Source organism: Coffea eugenioides, chromosome 2, assembly GCF_003713205.1.
Source record: "Coffea eugenioides isolate CCC68of chromosome 2, Ceug_1.0, whole genome shotgun sequence".
NCBI classification, from domain to species: domain Eukaryota; kingdom Viridiplantae; phylum Streptophyta; class Magnoliopsida; order Gentianales; family Rubiaceae; genus Coffea; species Coffea eugenioides.
Genome location: NC_040036.1, coordinates 18,412,885 through 18,436,580, shown reverse-complemented (window position 1 = coordinate 18,436,580; position 23,696 = coordinate 18,412,885). Strand labels below are relative to the sequence as shown.

At 35.5% G+C, this 23,696-nt stretch overlaps 2 protein-coding genes and 1 non-coding gene across 3 annotated transcripts; 1 reads left to right on the top strand and 2 right to left on the bottom strand.

Annotated features, from left to right (window-relative positions):
- Positions 1-3,881: 3,881 nt before the first annotated feature.
- LOC113764281 lies at positions 3,882-4,019 on the top strand. The gene has a single exon (XR_003467560.1). It is a non-coding gene; the product is annotated as a small nucleolar RNA snoR83 (small nucleolar RNA).
- Positions 4,020-5,652: 1,633 nt separating this feature from the next.
- Positions 5,653-12,656, bottom strand: LOC113763484 (dolichyl-diphosphooligosaccharide--protein glycosyltransferase 48 kDa subunit-like). The gene is made up of 13 exons (XM_027307313.1): positions 12,165-12,656; positions 11,433-11,569; positions 11,119-11,244; positions 10,616-10,669; positions 10,395-10,508; positions 8,982-9,037; positions 8,864-8,905; positions 8,502-8,577; positions 8,252-8,323; positions 8,037-8,162; positions 7,838-7,942; positions 6,540-6,623; positions 5,653-5,949 (listed from the first exon to the last, which is right to left on the bottom strand). Exons 1-13 carry the CDS (start codon positions 12,442-12,444, stop codon positions 5,902-5,904), a joined length of 1,320 nt encoding a protein of 439 aa, XP_027163114.1. The 5' UTR covers positions 12,445-12,656; the 3' UTR covers positions 5,653-5,901.
- Positions 12,657-19,585: 6,929 nt separating this feature from the next.
- LOC113760381 (probable NAD(P)H dehydrogenase (quinone) FQR1-like 2) lies at positions 19,586-22,667 on the bottom strand. Its single transcript, XM_027302935.1, has 2 exons — positions 21,813-22,667; positions 19,586-20,011 (listed from the first exon to the last, which is right to left on the bottom strand). The coding sequence occupies exons 1-2, from the start codon at positions 22,376-22,378 to the stop codon at positions 19,750-19,752; spliced, it is 828 nt and encodes a 275-aa protein (XP_027158736.1). The 5' UTR covers positions 22,379-22,667; the 3' UTR covers positions 19,586-19,749.
- Positions 22,668-23,696: the final 1,029 nt, after the last annotated feature.

Genomic DNA, 23,696 nt, shown 5'->3' with positions numbered 1-23,696 from the left:
ATTAGGTTAAAAATCACTAATAAATTTACTAAATGAAAGAATAACTTTACAATTTTTAAATTTTGCTATAGGAAGTAACATATGCAATTCCCATTCAAAATAAAAAATATAAAAATGTAGTCAACCAATAGTCTAAATTTTATTACACAATAAATAGATTAAACTTTTTTATCATTTTTATCTAAAAAGCTTATTTGTGATAAAGAATAGTAAACAAAAAAAAAAGAGTTTTTCACTGAATGAAGAATGTAATTCTTGTTCTTATGTTAAGTGAATTCCAATAAAAAAGTATGAATAGTATTTTTTTCTTAAGAATTTGTGGCAAATTTAAAGTTTATATATATAATTAGTTTTGATAAATTTAGGGGATGGGAAGGGTCTGGAAAAGTATGGGGTTTTGAAAAAAGGTTGTAGTAATAAATTTAGTTGTTACACATTATGGTCCATAGATGACACAAGTTGTTTCTCTTATGAATATTAAAGTATAACAATACTTTTATCTTTTATGTAGTGTGCATGCTCCTATTCATCATTGTATTCTATATCTTGCTTAAAAAATTGGAAAAATCGTTCAAAACGCCCCTTACGTTTTGCAAAATAATTTTTTTTGTTCCTCGCTTTTAAAAGTGTATTTTTACATCCCTTACAAATTCACATTGGTCAAATATGATTCATATCTAGGTTTCTGACTAGTTTTTTTATCGTACTCCACCACGTACCTTATACGTGATCATTTTTTAAGGGTAAAATTGTCAAATCAAAATTTGCATTATCTGATCCATAGTCCCTCACATTTCATACAATGAATTTTTTTGTCGCTCACATTTCATAAAATGAATTATTTTGTCCCTTACATTTGACAAAATGAATTTTTTCATCCTTCATATTTTACAAAATAAATTTTTTCATCCCTCATTGATCATGCGTACGAATAACTTTTTTTTAATTCATGTATATATTTATTTGATTTCACCTAAATATACTATTTAAGTAAAATTAAATAGATATATATAGGGGTTTAAAAAAATTATTAATTTTTCACTAATGTTCATTTTCTTTTGCTCGAAAATTGAAAATAAAGAAGATATTTAATTCTAAATATTATCAAGTATTTATATTGAATTAAATTTGGACAAAAAATAAACAAAGGAAAAGTATAACAAAAAGAAGTAAGTGATTAACACTTTCAAATTTTAAGACAATCAAAAATAAGAAATTCAACTGTTGGTCTTAAAGGTGGTGAGTAAAAATTTCAGATTTAAATTGTAATTTGTTAGCATGACTATAGAATTCGAATTAGGACTGATTAATTAGATGATCTTATTATACAACTTAATAAATGAATTATTATCAAAAGAGAAATGCTATAAAAATTGAATAGATTCACATGGTAAAATCAAATAAATATATATATGGGTTTAAAACAAAATTGTTAGATTTAAACTCATGTATACATCTATTGAGTAGCATGTATACAATTACAATTAGTCTGTTTAGATGAAATCAAATAGAGATATATTACATGCTATTCGTACTGTTTATGTGAAATCAAATAGATATATACATAGATTTAAAAAAAAACTATTTATATACATGGTCAATGATGAATGAAAAAAATTCATTTTCTGAAATGTGAGGGATTAAAAAATTTACTTTGTGAAATGTAAGGGACGAAATAATTCATTTTGTGAAATATAAGGGATTATAGATCAGATTATATAAATTTTAATTTGACAATTTTGCCCCTAAAAATGATCACCTGCAAGGCACGTGATAAATTCCGACAAAAAAACTAGTCGGAAGCCTACGTAGAGACCAAATTTGACCAATGTGAATTTGTAAGGGACGTAAAAATATACTTTTAAAAGTGAGGGACGAAAAAAGTCATTTCACAAAATATGAGAGACGTTTTGAATGATTTTTCCTAAAAAATTTACTCACCTCTATTCACCAATATTCTCCTACTTAAGTTGCATATATTTAACGCATTATATTCTTGTTTTACAAATATAAAGCCATCATGTACTACTTACTATTTTAGGCCAAATAAACAAACAAAGATTTTGAAATTTAAAATTTAAAATTATATAAAATAGAGCCTTGATAATTATTTTTATTCTTCTCGAAAGAATATGATACTCAATGGATTTTATGCCCAATGTAATGAATTTGACATTTTGGCAAATGCTTTATTGAAATTTCTAAATATTGGACATAATAGTTGTGAAATGAATTGACATTTAGCAAATATAATAGGGTAAAAAACAAAAAAGTCTCTTGTGGTAAGTTTAAAACACAGAAATGCTATGATCTCAAAATATATAACACGACATCTTATGCTTTGGACTAAATTGTAAAGGTGACGGAATCCGTTAAACTTAACGGAAATGACTTATTGGAACCTAAAAAAAAAAATTTATACCTAATTTTTATCAAATATACCTATTATATCCCTTAACCCTCAATTCTCTCTATTTAGAGAATAAAACAAATGATTTTTTGAGCTGTCTTTTGCTTAATTATATCAGGGCATTTCGGTCATTTTGTCCATTTCCGTTAAGTTTAACGGATTCCGTCACCTTTACAATTTATTTCAAAGTATAAGGTGTCGTGTTATATATTTTGAAACCATTGGGGGCTTTTTTGTGTATTAGGTTTATCACAGGGGATTCTTTTTGTTTTTTACCCAATATTTTATATGTTATACCACATTTTTTTTTGTAATGCATGTTTGCACTAGATAGATGTTAGCTAAAAATTGTTTTTTTTTTTTAGATTTTTCAGCAAGAAATAGGTGGGATTTATATAAAGTCAAAAGTGGGAATTGTTTGATATTTCATAGGTTAAACTATTGTTTATTAAATTTTTATGTGTTATGTATTTCCATAGCTGTTTATTTATTTATTTTCATAACATTCTTTATGAACGTGCGTAGCACGGACTTTTAAAGTAGTATGCTTAAGTTTGTCAAACTCATATTAAAATAGATTAATCTTTCTTATACTGACAGTGTAGCGTTGAATGAATGGTAAATATGTAAAATTTGAATTTAAAATTTAATTTTTACACATATGTCAGGGATATCCAATGGTGGTAGTGCATAAATTGTCAGTGCATATAAAATTTACTCTATTAAAATTATATAATTTGCCTAAGTATAAAATTCCATGATGTGGATAATAAAAAAAACATATTCTTTTATATTAGAGTCCGTTTCTAGTTCTGAAAATCTCCATATACATGTTTATCAAAATTTACAAATATTTTTTTTTATTTCACTTATGCTTTAACGAAAAAAGTGGTATCTCCTTTTCCTTAAAAAGAATCAAAGTGAAATAGTAAATTTTTAAGTTCATACGAAGAAATTCCTGGAGACAACCATCCACTATAATAAATATTTTGTTTGCTTGAAAGGGGTAAAAAAGTGTGTTTCGTTGAAATGTCTCCTTAATGTTTTAAAATTTAAAAACAAAAACTCTTTTTTTTTTTTAATTGGGTGGTGGAAAGGAACACCTCATTCTATTTCTAATGGGCGAGCAAAAGAAATAAATAAATAAATACGGGAGGGATTAAAGAGTGTACTATTCTGAAATTTGGAAGTAGGGTTTGTACCGCCGCCTATAAAAGGATTCCAGCCGAAGATGGCCACCATTAAATGGATGGATAGATAGGTAAAGGGCATTATCGGAGGGGGAAGGAGGTAGCAGTTGGAGGGCTGTGGAGTGGCAGTGGAAGTGTGTCGGCGTGGAGTTTTGGGGAAAGGGGAGATGTCACTCACTCACTCGCACACTCACTCGTCGGTGATTGTGGTTTAATTTAATTAGGTTTTAGGGTTGAAGCCTGTAAATCCCCGTTAGATATGGAAGTAGGTGCCTTCATTAATCCCAGATAAGCTGATCTGATTTGTGCTTATCTGATTCATGGGAGGCCAATAATGACGCCGTGGAAGCTTCGCTGATAGCGCCATTTTCTTCTCTATTCACAGACAAGGCGTTTACTAGTAGCTTTGCCACACACCATACTGCGATTACTAGTATTTCCAATGAATTCTTTTTTTTTTTTTTTTTTTGAGGCTGTGAGAATGAATATGTTTACTTGTTTAAACATTTATTTTTCTTCCTTTTCTTGCTACTTTCTTCCATTCTTGCCGCTGCTTGAAAGCCACGGAGTGAAAATTTGGGGTAAGTTGGATTTAAAGAGTGACGGCGCTTGAGTTCTATTAAAATTAATATTGTTCAAGTGTGAGAAGCAAGCATTTGAGTTGGTTGTAATCGGATTGGGGATTTATAGCTAATGTCATCGGTAGAAGGTTTCGAAGACTGCCCTTAATCTGGAAACCCTAAAAATGGAGCTTTTGTCTTGTTGGTTCACGACGATACTTGCTCGTTACTGTGTTAGAAAATGCTGCATAGTAAAGGGAATGCCATTTACTACAACACGTTTGTTGGAGAGAGGGAATGCTGACCAGCTTGCAAAGATTAGTCTAAATTTGCCACCTGGTTTGCTGATTTTGGTGAATCCTCCTGAATTTCTGTTTCCATACATTTTCTCACGAAAGTAAACATGTTTTTGTAAATAAATCTAATCCCAATAATAACTTCAAAAGACGGCAACTTTTAAAGTCCCGCGAGGGACTTATCTATCCAAACATCCAACCCCTCCAATCCGATGTGGGATAGAAAACTCCACAGGGTGCGCTACTGCTAAGAAGTAACTACTTCCAAGCCCCTGGTAATGAATTTTCTGTTCTCATACATTTTCTTACGAAAGTAAGTATATTTTTACAAATAAACCTAATTCCCACAGTAACTTCAAAAGCCGGCAACTTGAATCCTCCTGAATTTCTCCAAGTCTAGTTTTAAGTTATATGAATTGACAAGCGGTCGCTATCCATGGGATAGGTACTGTTTAATGGGATTGACCCTCCGTTAGAATTTTATTGTTTTCAAAAGTAAACATTTAAGGGCTGTCGGTGCTGTAATTACACATTTTTGTCAAGTTAATTAACCAATAATGGACGTCCAATTCCAAAACATTTTTATGGAGTGCCAAGACCATTCGTTATTCTCATTTGTTTAAAGTTTTGATAATACTACTGTGAATTAGGGAAACGATATTTACACCGGAAATGAAAGATTTTGTATCAATAAAAAGTGAAAAAGATAGTACAGAAAGCTGAAAAGGAGAAGTGTGAATATCATATCAGCTGGTGTTGTGTTCGGTGATTGGCTGAATTACAACAGGTGAAAATCCTTTACCGAGTAATTTACCACTGACGATCACCAGACCCCGTCCCAGTCCGCTGCCTTCCTGCTTGCGTCCGCTTCCCATGCCACCCATACATATACCCTTGCGCCCTCGCGAGATATTTGCAAAATTAAATCCACATCTTATTAGAGTAGTAAATAAAAAATAAACCTCCATTTCGAGAAGTCAGGCCAGAGATTGGCGGAGGCGATGCTGCCGCGGAAGGCATGTGGTAGCGTGCGATTGATGGATATTGGCCGTGAATGAAACTGAAAGTCATAGGCTCCACCCATCTTACAAGGGAAGTAGCTAGCATTTGCTCTTTTTTTTTTGGTGTTTTGGTTGAAAAAAAAAGGGGGGGGGGGTGGGGTGTTTAAACTTTAAACCAAAGACTGGGAAACAAAGAAGAAAATAAAATCTATTCAGAAAAATGATTTTCAAGGAACTACGAATTTACCAAACGATTTAAATAGACAAAGTTTCTATTGAACCTCTATACATCTACTCCTACTTCCGTCTTAAATTTAAAGATCGCAAGAGCCTCTAACTCCTAAATATTACAGGACGGACATAAAATAAGGGACACATTCCCTTCAACATGCAAAATGCAGTCCTTTGTTTCGGCATCTTGACCACTTTGGCTTGGTTCCCTTGTTACTTGTTGTACAAGTAGAAAATGGTGAAAAGAAGAAAACCTGCCATCTGAGACATTTACAAGTTTAAGAAAAATCAGAAATACAACACATTCAAGGTTGTCAACAACGATTTAAAAAAAAATAAAATAAAAAGTAACGAACTAGAAAAGATAACAGAGCAAGCAAATGGCTGAAACGGACTAGAAGCACTTTCTCCTCCATCATCGAGGTACTAATCTCATTCCCGTAGAGTAGAATTAGGCGGGTACAAAGTCAGGAACCTCACACTGGTCCATTACAAGAACGACTTTCATAAAGCCCAATGTAAAGTCCAATTCAGAAGAAAGAGACCTCCAAACAAACAACTCGCAATAAACTAAGCACCTTATCATTGCTCAAAGAAGATCAGGAAAAAACAAAACCAATATGCAGCAGCAATCAACCCCTTTTTTTTTCCCCCCTCAAAAGCGGCAACTGTATACAGATATTAAATCAAGCACAGTGACTATTACTCTTTTCAGCATGAGCCATGTCAATGATCCACAGGGAAAGAAGCTCTATCATTTAAATATCCCCTCTAAGATCTACTGCAAAAGATGCAATTCTACTAATACTTGTAGGGTGCATATGCATTCGCAGATGAGAGAGAGAGAGTACCATAGAGAACGATGCCCCATAGTAAGGAAAAGCAGCTGTTATGAATCTCTCGTATTCGTTATGTCTGAAAGGTCGAACTGGAATCTGCAAGCAACCAAGTAACAAATGAATAAATGCCAACGTTAATAACAAGGACCAACAACTCATGATTCTTAGTTTTACTGAACCAACAAGAGAGAGAAAAAAGAACAGTTATGACTTCAAGTTTCCATGCAAGAATAGGATTTAGAAAAATCAATCTTACCCATCATTGTGACATCTAAATAGACAAATCTATTTTATTACATGCTTTCTCTTTGATCAACCTTTACCAAGTGAATTAGCAAATTTACGGTGTTTACATATATTTGGAAAAAATTAATGTCACCGTGGGGCCAAACAATACATTCCAGATATATGGAAAGAAGAAAAAAAAAATTAAATCCTGAAGTAAACTAGTCAAGGCAAACTTTAGCAGCAATAAAATGAACAAGCACCAACCAAGACCTGATACAAACACAAGTTGCTTGACTAGATCCATAGCAACACTAGTAAAATTGTGAATGACAGAAGTAAGTTTTAAAGTTTCAGGTGAAACTGAAACTGAAATCCAATTTCAAGTCATGTTTGGAAGGTAAACACGAGCAGAAAGATCTGTGCAAATGCCATATACATTCTTGGGTCCATGGTCCATGTCTTTTTTCGGGGGAAAACTGAGGGCAGAAGAAACAAAAATGAAAGTAACTGTTTGACTATTCAAAGTAAATAAAAAGCTTGGCCAGATATAATCATACTACAATAGACGTGAAGTCTGCAATTTGATTAGAACATTTAATCTCTACTGCAAATATTTCTAAGTTTGACTGTAAAACAACTAATCAATATCAGATAAAGCTCCAAGCAGCTCTGTGTTTGAAAGTGAAGAATAAAAAATGAAACAACTAGAGGAGATGACAAATAGCCCCACAAAGATTGAATTTCCCTCACAGTTTGCCTAGAACCTTGTAAGTCTTTCCCACCCTCCCCAAAATGAACTTTCCTCTATAAAACTTACGAAGGCTTTTCACAGTATCTTTTCATTAACTATAGCACGTTTGAGATAAAGACGAGCACTGAGCTTCTGCATTACCAAGAGAAGAAAAAATAATTGTCAAATTACTGGCAGACCCTATGCACCAAACCAAATGTATATCCAAGTTTAAAGGGTATAAGAAAAGAAAAAAAAAAAAAGTTGCAGTAAAAGGCATTTGGTCCAGAGAGATAATTCATCTTCTTCTAGCTTTCACTTGAAGGCTGTAAACAAAGAGGTGGATGACAACCTGCTTTGATAGGCTCAAGCTCGAGTACCCAAGCCTCTGATACTCAATCTTAAACTGGAATACTCCGTAAACATCTGGTACTTTGAATGATGTATGGTATACACCCTGCGCAGAGAGGGAAATACTTCAATAAGTATGTCCATTTTAATTGGTGAATGAAGTGTCTAGACTTTAATGGCTCTGGAATACAAGAGTGTACCTTCAGATCAGTTGACAAATTCTTCAGAACATACGGACTCATCATGTAAAACTGAACTTGAACATCATCTGCTACATATGGTTCCCAATTCGCTCCAGTCCACTCAAAGATCTCAACAGAGTATTCCTTCAGATACATCTAAGTGTCAGCAAACCACTCCAAACCCAGCTTTCATACTGCAAAGGAGCATTGGACAAATTGAAAATAAAATTTACCAGGTCATCATTGATCCTGTACATAGAAGGTTCATCAACCTCCCCAACTCTGTGATGTCTTACATTAACAGCCTATAAATTAAAAAAAAAAGTGCACAGTAAACATCATAGATTGAAAATAACAGAAAGATGAAGAAACTGATGCCATTTGAGATTGGAGTCCTTTTTTTTAAGCTTTTCATGGTAGCTTGTCAGAAAGCCTTTACATTTACTTTTAAAAAACAAATGAAACAGAGATTTGATGCCACACCTTTAGATGACCTCTTTCATGGAACACCCATTTGCTAATTTCAGTCAAAAACTGCTCATTTCCAGATTTGTCATGTCTAGTATCACAAGATGAAGCTGTCAGTACATTTACTTACAATTGAAGAAAATAGACAAACTTATTACCATTTCCATTTCACAAACATTTTCTCCTTTTAGAAGTCTGCAATAAATCAGAACAATAATTGCAGAAATACATCAAAGGTCCACCACAACTTCAAACTTTTAAAGCATTTTCAGGTTTCCAAAGAAACTTTTGTCTAGCAACGAGTAGTTTTGTATACACTATAAAATAGATAAATTTCAATGCAGTGGATTGAGGAATGAAAAGAATAACCAACTTACTTAGTCGGACTTCCAGCTTTCTGTACCCCATATCTGAAGAATCTGAACAAATAACAAAGTTTGATTAACCAGAATTATCAACTTATACAGCTGCAGCCAGAACAAGAAAAATACTTACTGGTTGCTGAACATTTTTAATGAGCCAGAGATCAATATCCGAGCATTATTTCTGGCCTAAAATACAAAAATCAGGCAGAAATCATAATGATAGGTTATCAGGTCGAAACAAAGTATGTTATACTACATACAGTTTTTGTGTCATCTTCATGAGGTTTAGGGAAATTTTAAAAGAATGTCCTAGTTGCAAGACATTGAAAACTCCACCAAAGTTTCTCAATGTGTTTCTTCAAGAGACAACCATCATCTGAACTTCTTAAAATCATAATTCTCCTAAGTAGCCACTGTGAGATTATTCATCATCTTTATGCTTTCTATGTCATGTGTCATGGATTTGATTCTCAGGTTCTTACTTTCATGGGAGTATTTGATACATTGATAAGCTTCTGTCTCTGTACAAAGCAAGTCCAACTCAAGGATAACTTAGAAAATCACCTTATCTTCAGTCTTTATGGTAATTTGAGGGCTGCAATACAATTAATTGGGTCCTCATTGAGATTTATCTTGTTTAAATGCCTGTTTGATTGAAGATTGTTCGATGTCAAGAGGCCAACAACTGATACACTACTTGTGGAAATAAGCATAATAAAACTGATAGCGCTTTAAGCGGCAAGAGGAACTAATATACAAACCCCACAAGGGAAAACAAGAGAAGTCTTAGGACAAGAAGAAGGGGTTAAAACTAAGAACAACAGCTGGTAGCAATAAAAACTAGACAGGCTTCAGAGTCATGATAAAGGTTAGGAAGATAAAATACAACTAACTACTTTCAAACCTATTTCCATGCATTCACTTTTGTAGTGCAATTTGATTGGCATCATATCTCAAGGAAGTATACCCAGTCCAACAGGGAAAATAGATTCAGTTTGGATCAGTACTTTATTGATCGTCCCATACAACACATGAAAATAATAAAGTTGAACAAGAAAACCAAAATGAATGGTAACCAGAAAAACTTCACAACAGAAATTTGTGGATAGACATTTTAAACCAGCCAAAATATGGCAACTGTGGATTAGCTCAATAGTGTAAGACGTAACTCTTGCTGAACAAGTATGCAATTGCACTAAAAAAGTAAATCAAGATGATAAAATGTTAGTACCAGCATCCAAATCTGTGAGAAGCCAAGTTGAAATGATAAAGTATACCCAAATGATACACTTGGATTTTCGAGAGTACCCAGTCAACATACTTCAATATGATTGACATCTCAGGTTATTTCATTTAACTTCTGTTCCAGTTTGATATCGCGTTCCATAATATGTAGCAGTGCAGACAACTAATATGATTATTTGTAGTACTGCAGCAACCAGAGATCAAAAAAGTCTAGCCAACAAAACCATCCCTTCCGCCCCATGAAAAATCAACAGATATATCATAGAAACAGAGGAAGTTACCTAGAGATGTAACGTACCTGCACGACTGAAACCAAAGAGATGGCAGATCCATAGATTGCCGGAGGATTTGATAACTTAGATTTTGGATTTGCTGAATATGCTGAGGGAGATGCTGAAAGAACCTTCAAAACCTGCATTAATACCACACGTTTGCTTTTCCTTCATCTCACAATCACTTTGGATACACAATCTCACTGTCATGTTTACTAAACTTTATAATTACACAAGGGCAGCATACCAAGTCATTGGAAGGATTCACCATCTGGCCGATACCTTGAAAAAGTACAGGGGCCTGTGGTAGATTTAACAGAAAAGGTAAAGGCCAGAAACATCTGTTTGTTTATAGCGCTGTATCTATATACCTCTAGAGGCTATGAATTGAATAATAGCAGCTTTGTCACCCATAAAAATACATAAGGTCAATATACATATCCAAAAAACCTCAATGTGCAAAATTAAAGATTTTGCAGGTTCAGACTGAATAAACAACCAAAGGATGCAAACATACTTAAGGTCCCTTATAATGTGAATCATTTAAATTGGTGAGATCCAGCAGAGACAGTCACTAGTACAGTACATCTATACAGTACCATGAAAATAGAGGTTAAACATCTGTGCTTGCAAGCGAAAGAATCGTGGCAGTTAATGCAACTTAATCACGTGAAGAAAGCACAAAGTACTACCAGTAATCATTAAATGACAACACAATTAACAGATGAATACCACAAGATTATAATTCACCTCTATAGTGTTGCTTCCCAAGATGATACTGGATTTGATGAAATCATCAGCAGCAATTAGAGAATGATCTCCATCCGTAGTTGAAACAGCATAGTTAATGTGGTCAATAACCACAGCTCCTGGATCCTAGGATGATTGGGTAACATATAACACAACTACTCGAGTCATGCTTCCTTAAGGATTTGAAATATCATTCATCTCAAAATGACTTGCTTAAACTGGTTTATCGCATCACCGACACACAGACAACTATGTCAAACAGAATAAGCAAATCATGGGAATTATACAAATGTAGTTATAAAAGATTTGACTACCTCGTCAAAATCGACTCCACATTCTGTGGCAACCTCTCGAATCAGATCAGAGGCAGATTCATCAGCCACAAGAATCAAGTCATGACCAGCATCAACAAAATCCATGATTGCAGCGGTATTAATTGACCCACCAAATCCTAAAAGCATAGGAACAATGTCAAGACTTTGATCTCGAAGCAATATCAAAAGGCAAGTCATTTCAGGAAAAACCCCTAATCCTAGATTAAAATCCATCCACAAAAGCAAGAGAAAAAGCCATACGATCCTAGAAACCAGCAAAATAACCAAAAAAAAAAAAATTCCTTGTCAATTCATGTCAGTAAATATGCATAAGCTCCCATATCCTTGCAAGTGATACCAATTTTTTCACACAACTGCATATAGTTCTGAGCAAAAAATTTAGTGTGTCACAATCTTCAAGCTTAACAAACACTAGATAGTCCCGGGGCTTGATTTTTCCAGTTGTTAACTCAATATCATAGTAGCTCGAGTCAAAATATCAAGTAACTTTAGAGAACACGTCAGAAGTCGAACCAACCAACAGGGAGCTGAACGGTATGTTAAGTACCATCGTCGCGCATTTCCAATCCGCTTCAGTGTCTAAAAATGCATACGCGAAAACTAACGGGATACTTACTGAATTCAAATCAATATCCTCGTGTACAATGATATATAATCGCAAAGAAAAAGGCTCTTAAATTAGAAGATAGGAGGGATAATACGAGGCCGTACGTTCGATGGAAGGAGAGAAGAGGATGAGCGCGTCGTATAAGTACTGGCCATATCTGTGTAAAGCGATCTTGGGGTCACCGGCGAGTTTGAAGTCCAGTTGGAACCCTCGGTTCTCAAGAGATTTAAAGTAAAGAGAGTGGGAGGATTTAATCGCTAAGTCATCGACCAAAACCAAAACCCGGCGATCGGTGGGGTTTTCTAGGGAGAACGAGTGGCAGAGAATCGCCAGAAATGGAATTGCAATGCCGAGCAGAACTAATATTCTAAAAACGAGCGACATTATTATTGTGGTTGTTATAACTAATATCGGAACTGTACTAGGGATTATCGGAGACTACACTCAGCTCTGCTCAAGTTCAGAGCTTCCAGTCTTCCGCAGACTCTTTCTCATTCTATGGGAAAATTCCTCCTCCTTCCGTTATAGTCGCAAAACAGCAGCGCCACCGCCACCGCCACCGCCACCAGCTGAGCATGTTTCCAAATTCACTAAAGTGCCCCCATTTGCAACACTTTGAGCCTGCTGTAATAAACAAGAATGTACATGCAAACACAAATTTTGTAATTTTCTTTTTGGAGGAAAGATTCCAAACCATACAATTAATCCAGTCATTTGAATACAATTGGATGAGTTTCTATTCTATAACTTGGGAAAATGCCGGTTTTCATCTCCAAACTTTGGGGTAAGGACACATTTCGTCCCTCAACTTTTGGGCTCAACACATTTGATGTCTAAATTAATAATTTTTTATCAATGTTATCCTCAAACGGTAATTTTGCCAATTTTGAAACGGACCGTTAAGTATTCTTTTTTGTCTTTGTCTGAACAAAAACAAAATCAGGTGAGTATCCAACTCTCTCCACTTTCCCTTGTACAAAACCAAGCTAAACTTGATTTGCTCTCTTCTAACCCTTTTCTTTCACTTCGGCAACAACAAAATCGCATTCCTCCAAGACTAAGCTTTGTCTGCAAATTTCTCTGAGAGTAAACCCCCTCTTCCAAATCAAATTCTATTAACAAATCGAGAAGAAACTAGCATAAGGCAACAGCCAGCGTTGTGGCTGCATTTTCGTAAAATGAAATCGAGAAGTCTTGAGTCGTCATTATTATCAACATCAAACAGCAACACCCGGCTCTGTGGCTGTGGATTGCGGGCAAAAATGGCAACATCATGGTGGGATGATAATCCTGGGAGGCGGTTCTGTGGTTGTTCGAGATGGCCTATAAGAAAATTTTTATTTTTAATACTCTTTTGCCCCAAATTAATTATGTTTTGCTGATGTTTCTAAATGGATTTATATTTGTAGAGACCTGACAAGTGTAAATATTTTGAATGGCATGATGAACCAATTTGTACAAGAGGAAGGATGATTATACCGGGTTTGCTAAGAAGGGTGAATCGGATGGAAAAAACAATTGTAAAAAGCCGTAGAAGAGAAAAAATATTGATTGGCATCATCATACTATTGGCTATGCTGTTGATTATGTCTATTATTATAAAAAAGACTGGACATGCAATGGAGCGAAAGTTAGTGCTAAGCTTGGAGTGAGTTATTGAATTGGAGCTGCTAAATCTGTTCATTTTAGTTTTTGTACTGTTTTTTATTGGATTAGCAGCAGTAGAACTAGCATTGGCTGGAATAAGATTATGGTGCTTATGATCAGAGAAACAAGGATGATAAAACAGAATGAGATGATTATGATGAGGCTTTTGTAGTTTTTTTGTAGATTTCTTGACGAAGATGGTCCTGAGCAGAATGATGGCATGACTAGATGAAGATGATCCTATAGGACTGCTTGTTCCTTGTGTGTGTGTGTGTGAAGAGATAAAGCCAAAGAAAAGCATCCGAGCTCAAGAGTCAATGTTATTGGTTTCAACAGTCACTAATTATGACACTAGAATGTGAAGGTTATTTATTATCTGTATATTATGTACATTTAGTTTTAAACTTAACCACTATATGTAATGAGTTAACGTTTTGTCATTTACTTGGGGTACTAGAGTTTTCTTTTCTTCCATATTATATTACTTAGTTTCTCAAGTTCAATACGTTTGACTTGTAGAATTTGTCATCACTAAATCAAGGACTCTTGATTAAAAGCCCTTGAACAAGAGAAAGCAAGAAAACATGAATCTCTCAAAATATTCCAAACACGTAATTAAAGTGAGCAAATACTCAAAATATACTCTCAACATTTTGTCAGTTTTTCAGTAGATGAAAGAGTAAAAATAGCAATATCTGATCCTTAAAATACTTCAAACATGTAATTAAAGTAAGCAAATACTCAAAATATAGACCATCATTTTGTCAGTTTTTTCAGCTGATGAAAGAGTAAAAATGGCAATATCCGATCCTTAAACGAGAGAAAGGATCACCACCATAAACAAAAAGGTGACCACCACCATAAATAAAAAAGAAACCACCACAAAAATAAGATATCAGCATCAAAAAAGGACAATTCCTACTGTCAACTTCAATCCATAATCTACATCAAAATAAAAGATCCATGCAAGGCATCTACTATGAACATTTATAGTAGTTTATTTTTCCCCTTTATTCTTGAAGAACCAGCAACTCGTTTGGTAGCAGCAGTAGCAGCAGCAACAACTTCCATGTGGATAGATTTGGCCTTGACAAGCATCTGCACTTTCTCCTGCTCTTTTCTTGAATGTAGTGGTTGGCTGTATTTCACTTGAGATCTTTTTAGACCGAAAACTTCATATAAATTAGGAGAAGCTGAGACATAACTTGTAACAAGAACATCTTCCAAATGATTAGTCCCCTACACCATCCAAATAAATAATTAGAAATACTATGATAAGATAAAGTTTGTTGCTATGGTGAACATGTACCAAACTCACAGTTGAATTTGCAAACTCTGTTGCATCATGCATTGACCCATCTTAAACTCTACTTTTTGCATGTGGTCTTTTCTGCAAAAGAAAGGAAAACATCAGTCAGTGACTCAATTTTTATAAACTACTGAATAGAAGGTGAGAAAATAAAACTGTAACATAAAAAAAGTTGTAATGAAAGGCTTACTGTTGTTTTGATAGACTTATTATTTGGATTCTTGTCAAATATTTGGGGAGTACATGTAATCAGAACCTCAGTGCAATAAGCTTCATTGCAGTCTCCACTGTTAACTTCATTAGATCTTGCATTATTGGCAGCTTCATTGCTCTGTATACCAGATCCTGAGGCATTGTTTTCAGCTTTTTTGAACTTACAAGATCTCACGTTGTGACCTTTTTGCAGACAGTATTTGCATCTTATTACTTGCCCCACTCTACTCATTTTCTTGGCCTTTTTTTCCTTTTCTTGTTGTTCCTCATCAACAGTCCTTCTCCTTTGTTTTTTAGGTCTTCTAGCTGCTTTACCGTATAAAGGGGGTTTTGGACCATCAACATCAGTCTTCTCTCAATTTTCTTCTCCATTCATTGGATAAATAGCTCCTTCATAGCATTTTAGATATGTCTCAACTGTATACCTGCTGGATAAATATAACATGGGATCCTTTTTAGCTAACCAAAGTACAGCAATTGCATGGGGACAAGGAATTCTTGTCAGCTCCCATCTCCTACATGAACAAGTGTGCTCTTTAATGTTCACAGCATAATGATCATCATATGAGTTGAAAACTTCATACAAGTCATCATTCGACTTGAAAGGAAAACACTGTGTTGCCTTATCCATTCCTTTTTGTACTCTCTCAATGATTCTAGGAAATACAGAGAGTCTTTCCATTTCTGTCTAGCAATGTCTCTATTCTGCTGCATTCTTTGCATCATATACAGCCTTAGTATTTCCAGCATTTCAATGATTGGCTTCTCTCTAGCATCCAAAATTTTACTGTTGAAACACTCAAAAATATTATTCAATAGGACATCACACTTCGAATAGGTGCTAAAGTGTACTCTACTCCATTGAGATGGTGGTTTATCATCAACCATTTAGCAGCATTCAAGTCAATTGTTGTCATGTCTTCCATTTTCCTAACAAATTCTGCTGGTGTAGTTGCCTTTGCAGCAGCCCACAATGCTCTCCTTAGAGCTTCACATTTGAACCCAGAAGTAGAAAAGTTGTTGTGTAAGTGCTTTACACAGAACCTATGGGCTGCATTTGGAAAAACATGACTACAAGCTTGAATTAGTCCCTTTTGCTTGTCACTCGTGATAGTCCATTCATAATCTCTCTCAATTTTCAAATCCTCTTTAAGCAACTTGAAGAATCATGTCCAGGATTCCTTGTTTTCACCCTCAACTGTAGCATATGCAACTGAAAAAATGCTATTATTAGCATCTAGTCCAACAGCAATCAATAGAACCCCCTTACTATTCCTTTCAAAAATGTGTCATCTACCCCAATCAATGGCCTACACCCACCTAAAAAGCCTTGTTTCACTCCATGAAAACACATATAAAGTCTTTGGAACCTTTGCTGCCCTTTTGGAGTGTCATCCACAGTCTTTAATATGATAGAGCTGTCAGGATTAGATTTCTGAATTTCATGCATGCAGGCTCCTAACTTGCTGTATTGGTCATTTTCACTACCATGAATAATGTCCAAAACCTTTTTTCTAGCCCTATATGTTTGTTTTTTTTGAGAAGGAGCATTTGTTATCTTTCATCACTGTTTTTCTAAAATGCTTCACATCTACCTTGGGATTGGATCTAAACTCCTCACAATACTTTCTACCAACCCATCCAGAATTTACAAGTGGATTTTCATAGGTAAAGCCACATTTGTGAATGTCCTCAAATGTCCTAATTTGCACACTTCCCTCCCCACCCAATTTTTTAGCATAGATCTGCCAATTACAGCCTTCGCTTCTGCATTTTGCCCTCAATCTAACCAAATCCTACTTCACAAATTTACAAGGCCTACCTTGTCTCACACTGTAGTTTATAATAGCTAACTTGCACTCTTTGATGGTACTAAAATACATCTTTAATTCCAATTTTGGATTATCCATGTGCTTGGGATTGAACACAAGAAACCTATTACTACCATTTTCATCATCAGACCCATGTACACTCTCAAAATCTGATTCAGAATCAGGGGCTACTTCATCATCTTCAGGTTGAACCAAATCAGCCTCAACCTGTCCTTGTTTTGCCGAATTAGTTTGCAATTCCTTATAGTGTTCTACACCCAACCATTCAGCATTTTTATCTATGTTACCATCGAAATCAGCATCATCTTCTTCACTTTGATTATAATCAGAATCTACCGCTGAGAAGAAAGATTCACTGGATGAATCAGCTTCATTGTTATCATTCCCTCCCCTTTCATGGTCATCATTTGCAGTTATATCTTTACCATTACTAGGACCTTTTTCATTCTCATCAACCTCATAAGGATCATAGCCAAGTTGGTGAACCAGAATTTCATGGAATGAGACTTCAAGGTACAAGATTCCTAATTGAACCAGCAGTCCTCTGAATATATCCATGCAATTCTCTACTATTGTCTATCCTTTTAAAGCTATTGTTCTCCCAACCATAGTACACTTTGTGACCAAAGTCACCAGCAGCCTCAATCAATCTATCCACTTCAAAAATACTCAAACCTATACTCTCAACGTAATCAAGGACACATACATCTCCACCCTGATAATGTGGTTGAGGAGTGTAAAAAATCAACCTCCCACAGTGACATCTTAGTGTAATCAGTGAGCTACTTTATTCTGATAATTAAAAAAAAATTGTATATTTCAAATACTGAATAAGTAAACAAACCATAATTTTCATATTTTAATAGAATTGGATAAACCATATGTTCTAACCATTAAAAAAATTAATCTTTTCAAACAATGTCGACCAAACATTAACAAGATTACATCCACAAAACAAGGGAAAATGGCCCATATGTATCATATTAAAAAAAAAATGTCAAAATTTGTAGCTGGACCCAAACGAAGTCAATAAAAGGGACCACAAGTTTAATAGAATCATACTTTTTATTATAACTTAACCATCCAAAAGGGACCACAAATTTATTATTCAAGCATATATGTTCTAACCATTAAAAAAATTAATCTTTTCAAACAATGTCGACCAAACATTAATAAGATTACATCCACAAAACAGGGGAAAATGGCCCATATGTATCATATTAAAAAAAAATGTCAAACTTTGTAGTTGGACCCAAACGAAGTCAATAAAACATCACAAACAGACCACATCTACATGCAATGCCAAAAAAGGTCAAACTTTTCATTATTAACACTTTAATTAACAAATACTAAACCTGGACAGCTTACCATAATTTGGGGGTGCACGATTTTCCAACTCTTTCTTTCACACCGACATATTTCTCCACTTTCTTACTTAATCACAGGGTAGCAGGTCAGCTTCTTCGATCTTCTAAAATCTAGAGGAATGCGATTTTATTGTTGCCGAAGTGAAAGAAAAGGGTTAAAAGAGAGCAAATCAAGTTCAACTTGGTTTCGTACAAGGGAAAGTGGAGACAGTTGGATACTCACCTGATTTTGCTTTTGTTCAGACAAAGACAAAAAAGAATACTTAACCGTCCGTTTCAAAATTGGCAAAATTGCCGTTTGAGAATAACATTGGTCAAAAATTATTAATTCAGACATCAAATGTGTCGAGCCCAAAAGTTGAGGAACGAAATGTGTCCTTACCCCAAAGTTTGGGGATGAAAATCGGCATTTTTCCCTATAACTGATTAGCGTGAGCGTACCCAAATTCAAGCTGAAGTGAAGTGCCTTATAAACATGCTTTATCATCGTTGAGATAGGCTGTCCACGAATCGAGCTGCTCGTTCGAGTTCGATCAATATCGAATTCGAATTCACAAACATGAAGCGCTCGCGAGCTTGATTATATATATATATATTTTTTTTTTATTTTAATAGTAAAATTACATATATATCTCTAATATTTTATTATTTATTAAAAAATTATTATTTTATTTTTTAAGCTCGAACTTGACATCTTGAGCTCGAACTTGAATCGAGCTTCATAAAATTAACCGGAGGCTCGGTTCGATTAGGCTAAAGTTCAACTCGACTTGGCTCGTTTGCACCCCAAGTTGAGAAACTCTAATCAAAGTAGCAAAATTATATATTTCAGAGTTTTATGATCATTGAAACTCCAATCATGATTATATATTTGTTTGAAATGCATTGTATGTTAACCATTTTTTCGTCTTTGGATTTGAAGTCAGTAAAACATATTCGTGGAGTAGGCTTCACCAGAAAAATGTTTCTGCTTCAAATTTTTTCTCACTGAGGGTTGTAAAATTCGAAAATGGCAGTACTCGAAACGCTGAGCAAGTTATTGTAGAAGCAGCAGAAATCCACATCTCAAATTCATGATGTAAAAGAAAAGAAAAAAATGTCAAGTCTCAATAAGCAAAATGGTGCGGAGGCAATGACTAAGAAAAACTTTTTGAGTAAAGAACGATAACAAGCCATTACTTTTATTATTATTGTTACAATTTCCAGAAAACAATCACAGCAGATGCTGCAACGTACAATAGACAAAAATGCAAATATACCTAGCAAAAAAAAAAAATGGAATTACAATATACAATAGCATGAATAAAGGGTTCTGCAGGGGCTAGCTACCGTCTTTATGATCATTTGGGAAGGAATGAGGCACGGCAAACCTCCTCACCATCAATGCCATGTACTTTCCCTGGTGCTCCGCCAGTGCGAGCTCTGCTTCACTGGGTTCCCTTGTGCCGTCCCCTGAGAAAACTCCTGCTCCATAAGGGGAACCTCCTCTCAGGGCGTCCATCTTAAACATTCCTGCTCCAAATGTGTATCCTATTGGAACGTAGATCATACCGTGGTGGACTAACTGGGTAATTGCTGTCCACCTGTAAAATAAAATGCAGTAAATAACCAGCATTTATTGTAAAAAAGGCAACTCTGGACTCATTCACTGAGGACAGCAAGAATATACCCATCCTTTTCTCTAGGGGGTTAAGCAGGTAGGGAGGTAGAGTAAACAACCTGGAATTCAAGAGAGACAAAAGCAAGGGGTCAACAGATAGAAGTTTGTCATTAAGAAAAAACTTCTCTAGCCTTTTCGCACCACTTTTCTGGTCCCCAACCTAGAGGCACAGCATCATTGTAATAACTTCTCCTGCGATTTAGCTCTCTTTGGCAGTTGCCTCTCCTTTGTATTCAAAAAAAAAGAACAACCCCTTCTTCAGAAAACGATTAACCATCCTACCCTTGGAAACTGGGATTCGTGGAGAAAAGGCATATGCAGCAGGTTGTATAAAACTATAAAGACTGAACTGGAGGATTGGTCAAGCTTGAGCAGTAAAATTGAGCCACCCTTAACCAAATATCATGCAATTAAAGTACAACCAATGAAACAGAAACCCTTCATAGCCTTCTTTTCTTTAGATGGCTAGATACCATATCCTTCATTGCACAGATTTATGAAAAGACTTAGTGGCTATTACTGCCAATGAAGAACAATGGTGGCAGTCCTGAAAGATCAAGACTGAGACTTGCTACAACTAAAACTTAAAGCTGTCTCCGTATAGAGTTTGTACTCTAAAGTAGACACTGAAATAAACCTCATGCACATTGTCTCTGGTGGTTTTTGAGGTGCCAGAGGGTTCTGAAATAGGCAAAAAGGATCAGAGAGAGAGATGTTGGTAGTGAAACTTTGCAAAGATCAGTAAATGAGATGGGAACAGTTACTGGAAGACCAGGAAAGTTGATGTTTAAAAGCAGAAGCATTTCAAACAAGTATATACAAATGAACACCCCGTTAAGCATAATAGCCAAGAATAAAAGCCCTGTTACTTGGCTATCAATCTCAATTTGCAGATGTTGTCAACTGTATCTTGCTTCAGTCACCTGAAGAAAACCCTTGCCATTCAAACCAAGGGACCTTATTTATCACCAAGCCATGATCCAAATAGGAGCTCAACCAGATATTCCCAATAATTATGAGGACGTTCTATTAGTCTGTTAACGTTCTACACCTTATAAACAGATATAGGACAGAGGCCTGGTGCTTTAACAAGATGCAAGTCAAAGAAAGGAGGACTGTTCGTCTCGCACCAATCTGAGCATGCAGATGTATCTAAGACATAATTCACAAGAGAACTAAAAACTGCAGTTAAGAAAACCTCATCCTATTTGAGCAAAATTCATAGATAGATAAGCATTATTGTAGATCAATAATTAGATATGCATATGGACAAAGCCAAGAGCATAATCAGATAAAGGAATAAGTAGATTCTGGAGCAGTGTCAGAGGATCGTTTTGACAGGTCCAATGAAACTCTGATGAAAACTTGTTTAAGTGTTGGCAGGAAGTTCGTGTAGCTGAGATTCCGAAATAATCTCCAGATATCAACATTCCTAAGCAGTTCAAAGATCAATTTACCAATCTAGGATGTAATCCTAATGTGATGTCAAGTTTCTAAGGGTAAAGCAGCTAAGATGAGTTGGTCTTGCTTTTCAACCAACCACAGCTACAATTGTTCATTCAGATTATATACAACCCAGCCAAAGAATACTAGAAAAAACTGCTTGACTAGTTATAATATCATAGATGTCATATGATATATCTTGGAATCCATGAAAATCACTTTGCAACTGAACCGGTCAATACCCCAAAAAAAAAAAAGAGTGAAAACAGAATTACACTTACGCGGTAGTCTCTTGTCCACCTCCTTGGGTACCAGTACTAACAAAGAATCCCGCAGGCACCCCAGCAAGCCTCTGCTCGGTCCACAACTTCCCAGTTGAGTCAAAGAATGCCTTCATTTGTGCAGCCATACATCCATACCGCGTAGGAAACCCAAACAACAATCCGTCAGCCTCCACCAATTCCTCCACAGAGATCAGTGGAATCCCATCATCTCTTGTGGGCACCTTCATCTGCTCCAAAACCTCTGTTTCCAGAGTTTCAGCAACTCTATACAACACCCCTTCAACTCCGTCAATCCCATCAACCCCTTTCTTCATCCTTCTTGCTAAACTTTCCACGTGTCCATACATGGAATAAAACACAATAAAAATCCTCAATTTCTTGGTCAGAGTTCTTTGCAAAACTCCATCTTGGAACTGAGCTGCTGCTGCATCAGTGGTGCGGCTTTGGCCCTCGATTGTGACTGAGACTGACTCGTCGCCAACTGGATTGGTGGGCTCGTCCTGTTCAGACGCAACCAAAGGTTGCCTGTTTTTGCTTGGCAAACACCCTCCTCCTTTACCCATGCTATAAACTATGCCATCAATCAAAAAAATAATCAAACCCCTAGATTTTAACTGCCCAAGACTGAAATTTTATGACAAATACGGATCAATCAAGATTACAAATGGTACAAGTTTTCGACAGAATTGGAAATGGAAGAGTTGGACATGCGAATGATGGGATGGAGTGGGACCGTTTCGAGTTAGTATTAGTTGTTTATTAGGAGGAATGTGTGAAACTGTAAATTAGCTAATTGCATTGATGATTCGAATCTGTCACTGCCGTCACCGTGAGCTTCGCTGGCAGTCATGGTCAACCACTCAGGGAATGTCAGGTCGTCAAACACTTTTCTTTGTCACAAATTCAAATTATGGCTGTACCTCTTCTTCCTTTTTTTTTTTTTTTTTTTTTTTTGGTGTCGGTAGAAGAGAAACAGTAGTACTAGTACTTTACTTTTTCCTTTTTTTTGGGTGTTGGGATCTTCAGGTCCGGGTTCGAAATTGTGCTACGGGGATGCCTGTGCACTTATCGTGTCTTGGCCGGGTTGGGGCGCCGGGCTCGGGTCGCAAGGGATTAGTCGGGCCCCGTAAGAATTGATCGGACACCCTGTGTCGACAAAAAAAAAAAAAAAAAAAAAAACTGGATATTTATATTTTACCACTAGGGTAAGTTATGAAATTACAAAACCATCATATTCAATAGTATGGAAACTCATTCCTGTTATGAAATTAAAGAAATGTTGATGTCTGTTCACGTCTTCAACATATATTTACCTCCCATAAGTACTTGTTAACGCAGTAATGACACTCCAAAAGTAATTTTTTTTAACTTCTTCTTACAATTAATGTTGATTCATGTACCTATGATATTAAGTATAGCTTTATTTGGATATGGTCAAATGTCTGAATAAAATGAGAAATGTTAACTTACATTCTTCTCTCTAATTGCCTTGCCTCGATTCTACTTATTTTCTAGTTTTTTTTTTGTTAGTTCACATTATTATTTGTAAATATCGTTGGTCAATTTTACAAGAAGCGTGATCAATTCATAATATTTTCTATTTAAATTGCATTAGCATGCATTTGTCTCTGTAATCCCAGAATCTCAGCCATCACGAAAAGTTTTTTTTTTTTTTTTTTTAAAGAAACATTTCCAGAGAGCCATGTCCATTCAAAGAAAACGAAACCTACATGTTCATGGGATTTGTTGGATCAACTCATCAAGAGGCCGTTGAGTAGTAAATCTATCAGACTAGCAGACTAGAGCTACGGTTTCTGTTTGGGATGACAAGGAGAAGAGCGAGCGAGAAATCGGGGGAGACTGCAGTTAAAACACTTTAGG

Excerpts from the sequence above, each read along its gene's own strand:
- LOC113763484 (XM_027307313.1), bottom strand. The coding sequence starts at position 12,444 with ATGTCGCTCGTTTTTAGAATATTAGTTCTGCTCGGCATTGCAATTCCA. Across the intron at positions 8,324-8,501 it reads ATGAAAGAGGTCATCTAAAG|GCTGTTAATGTAAGACATCA; the intron begins GTGTGGCATCAA and ends TTTAATTTATAG. Across the intron at positions 7,943-8,036 it reads ATTTGTCAACTGATCTGAAG|GGTGTATACCATACATCATT; the intron begins GTACACTCTTGT and ends CTCTCTGCGCAG.
- LOC113760381 (XM_027302935.1), bottom strand. The coding sequence starts at position 22,378 with ATGGGTAAAGGAGGAGGGTGTTTGCCAAGCAAAAACAGGCAACCTTTG. Across the intron at positions 20,012-21,812 it reads GGTGGACAAGAGACTACCGC|GTGGACAGCAATTACCCAGT; the intron begins GTAAGTGTAATT and ends TTTATTTTACAG.